Here is a 2,840-nt window from a genome sequence, read left to right as displayed (position 1 = left end):
GGATGAGGAGATAGTTCTATTCTAGTCTTTTGAGGAATCTCTATACTGTTTCCCATAGTGGCTTCAATATTCTACATTTCTACCAAGAGTGTATACAGACTTCAATTTCCCCACATCTTCACCCGCACTTATCTTTGGTGTTTTTTGGATACCAGTCATTCTAACATGTGTGATAGCATCTCATTGTGGCTTTGGTCTGCATTTCCCTGACTATTAGCAGAGTTGAACCCTTTTCATATACTTGCTGACCACTCATATGTTCTTTGGAGCGATGTTTGTTCAAGAAATTTGCCCATTGGCTAACTGGGTTATTTCTTCCACTGAGTTGTTAAGAGATTCTTCATATTTTATTAACCCTGTATCAGATGAACACTCTGCAGACATCTGCTCCCATTCCACAGACTTTGGTGATTATTTCCTTTGCTCTGCAGAAGTTTTTTGTTTTATATAGCACCACTCATCTTTTTGTTTTGTTTTGTTCACTTTCCTGCTGGTGTCAGATCCAGGAAATCATGGCCGAGACCAACGCCAAAAAGATTTTCCTCTATGTTTCCTTAAAGGGGTTTTACAGTTTCACATCTTATATTTAAGTCTTTAATACATTTTGAGTTGATTTTTTTGTATGCTGTAAGATTGGGGCCCAATTTCACCCTTTTACATGTGGATATCCAGTTCCCCCAGCACCATTTCTAAGGCAAAACGAACGATAAGTGGATAATACTGGATTTTAGTTGACATGATGCTTGAAGCCCACACCTCATATTCCCATGCAGGATCCTTTGGTTCTGAAGACAAATCTCGGTGGCTGGAATCTGGCAGGATGGCCTCCAGGGATCTGGTCATAGGAGTGATCTTCTTAACCCAGATCATGGTTGGAATCCTGGGGAACTTCTGTCTTCTTTACCATTATCTCCTCCTTTACTTCACTAGGTGCAGGTTGAGGCCCACAGATTTGATTGCTAAACACCTGACTGTAGCCAACTCCTTATCCCTCCTCTGTAAAGGAGTCCCCCAGACAATGGCAGCTTTTGGGTGGAACAGTTTTCCAAGTGATTTTGGATGCAAACTTCTTTTCTATCTTCACAGAGTGAGCAGGGGTGTGTCCCTAGGCGGCACCTGCCTCTTGAGTGTCTTCCAGGCCATCACGATCAGCCCCAGGGACTCAAGTTGGACAAAACTTAAAAGGGAAGCTCTCAAGCATATTGACTTCTCCATATTCCTGTGCTGGGTCCTCTACATGCTGGCAAATATCCTTTTTCCTATCCATGTGATTGGCAAATGGAGCAACAGGAGCATCTCGGTGAGAAAGGATTTGGGATACTGTTCTGTGATAAGTAGTAACAAAATCACACAATTGGTACAAGCAGCACTGTTATCATTCCCTGATGTTTTATGTTTAGGACTCATATCTGGGCCAGTAGCTCCATGGTTTTCATCCTGCACAGGCACAGGCAGAGGGTCCAACACATTCACAGGCCTAACAATGTCTCCCCCAGATCCTCTGCTGAGTCCAGAGCCACCCAGAGCATCCTTGTCCTGATGAGCACCTTTGTGTCCTTCTACTCCCTTTCCTCCATCTTCCAAGTCTGCATTATTCTCTTCGATGATCCCAGTTGGTTGCTGGTGAGCATCTCTGCCTTGATCAATGGATGTTTCCCAAGTGCCTGTCCCTTTATTCTCATGAACCGTATCTCCAGTGTATTCAGGTTCTACTTAGCCTGGATGAGGAACGCAACACCCACTAAACTCATGACAAATATGTAAATTGTATGTTCTTGCATAGTGTATGGTTGTTTATTCATTCAACCTCCAAACCTCCAAACTGCAAGCATTATGTAAAAAAAAGCCAGAATGAGCTTCTTTCCCATAAGAAACAGTAAATAGTAATAATAAATGTAAATGAAACATTATGGAATTGTTATGAAAATACTTACATAACTGAAATTTTATTCACACTTGAGTGAAGTAATTTGGAATTTGTGCAATTAAAAAATTGTTCCTGTAACAATCTAGAGATTGTGGGGAGGTCTTCAAATGTGTAATTTTAATTTGACAAATTAAACATATCTAGAAATTGACTAATCTTTGAATTTTTGGAAAAGATTCAAGAGAATTTAACATGTAAGATGGTATTCAAGAAAGTAAAGAAGAAAATGTTCTTGAGCCTGGGTGGCTCAGCTGGTTAAGCATCTGCCTTTAGCTCAGGTCATGATCCCAGGGTCCTGGGATCGAGGCGCACATTGGGCTCCCTGTTGAGCAGGGAGCCTGCTTCTCCCTCTGCTGCTCTCCCTACCTGTGCTCTCTTAAGCTTTCTGTCAAATAAATACAGGTAACCCTTTACCACATTACAGATAGTAAAGGTACCTCAGGACAGAATATTCCCAATTCCTCCCTCCCAATCCTTATAATATTGCTATCATTTATTTTGCTTATCCATAAGCTGTAATCACCCAGTACACTGTTCCTAGTTTGAGTTTGAAGTTATCTTTTTTTATATTATGTTCCATTAGTCACCATAGAGTACCTCATTAATTTTTGATACAGTGTTCCATGATTCATAGTTTGCGTATAACACCCAGTGCTCCATGCAATCTGTGCTCTCCTTAACACCCATCACTGTGCTAACCCATCCCAAAACCCTCAGTTTGTTTCTCAGAGTCCATAGTCTCTCATGGTTCATTTCTCCTTCTGATTCCCACCCCTCCCTTCATTTTTCCCTTCCTTCTCCTAATGTCCTCCATGCTATTCCTTATGTTCCACAAGTAAGTGAAACCATATGATAATTGACTTTGTCTACTTGACTTACTTCACTCAGCATAATCTCCTCCAGTCCCATCCAT

At 41.2% G+C, this 2,840-nt stretch overlaps 1 protein-coding gene across 1 annotated transcript; it reads left to right on the top strand.

The window, feature by feature from the left end:
• Positions 1-820: 820 nt before the first annotated feature.
• On the top strand, positions 821-1,764 carry LOC125088571 (vomeronasal type-1 receptor 4-like). Its single transcript, XM_047709774.1, is given in 2 exon segments — positions 821-1,403; positions 1,406-1,764. Coding segments are annotated over 2 exon segments (942 nt in total).
• The last annotated feature ends 1,076 nt before the right edge of the window (positions 1,765-2,840 follow it).

The sequence above is a fragment of the Lutra lutra genome, chromosome 17 (assembly GCF_902655055.1).
Source record: "Lutra lutra chromosome 17, mLutLut1.2, whole genome shotgun sequence".
NCBI lineage: Eukaryota > Metazoa > Chordata > Mammalia > Carnivora > Mustelidae > Lutra > Lutra lutra.
This window is presented reverse-complemented; position numbering and strand designations above follow the sequence as displayed.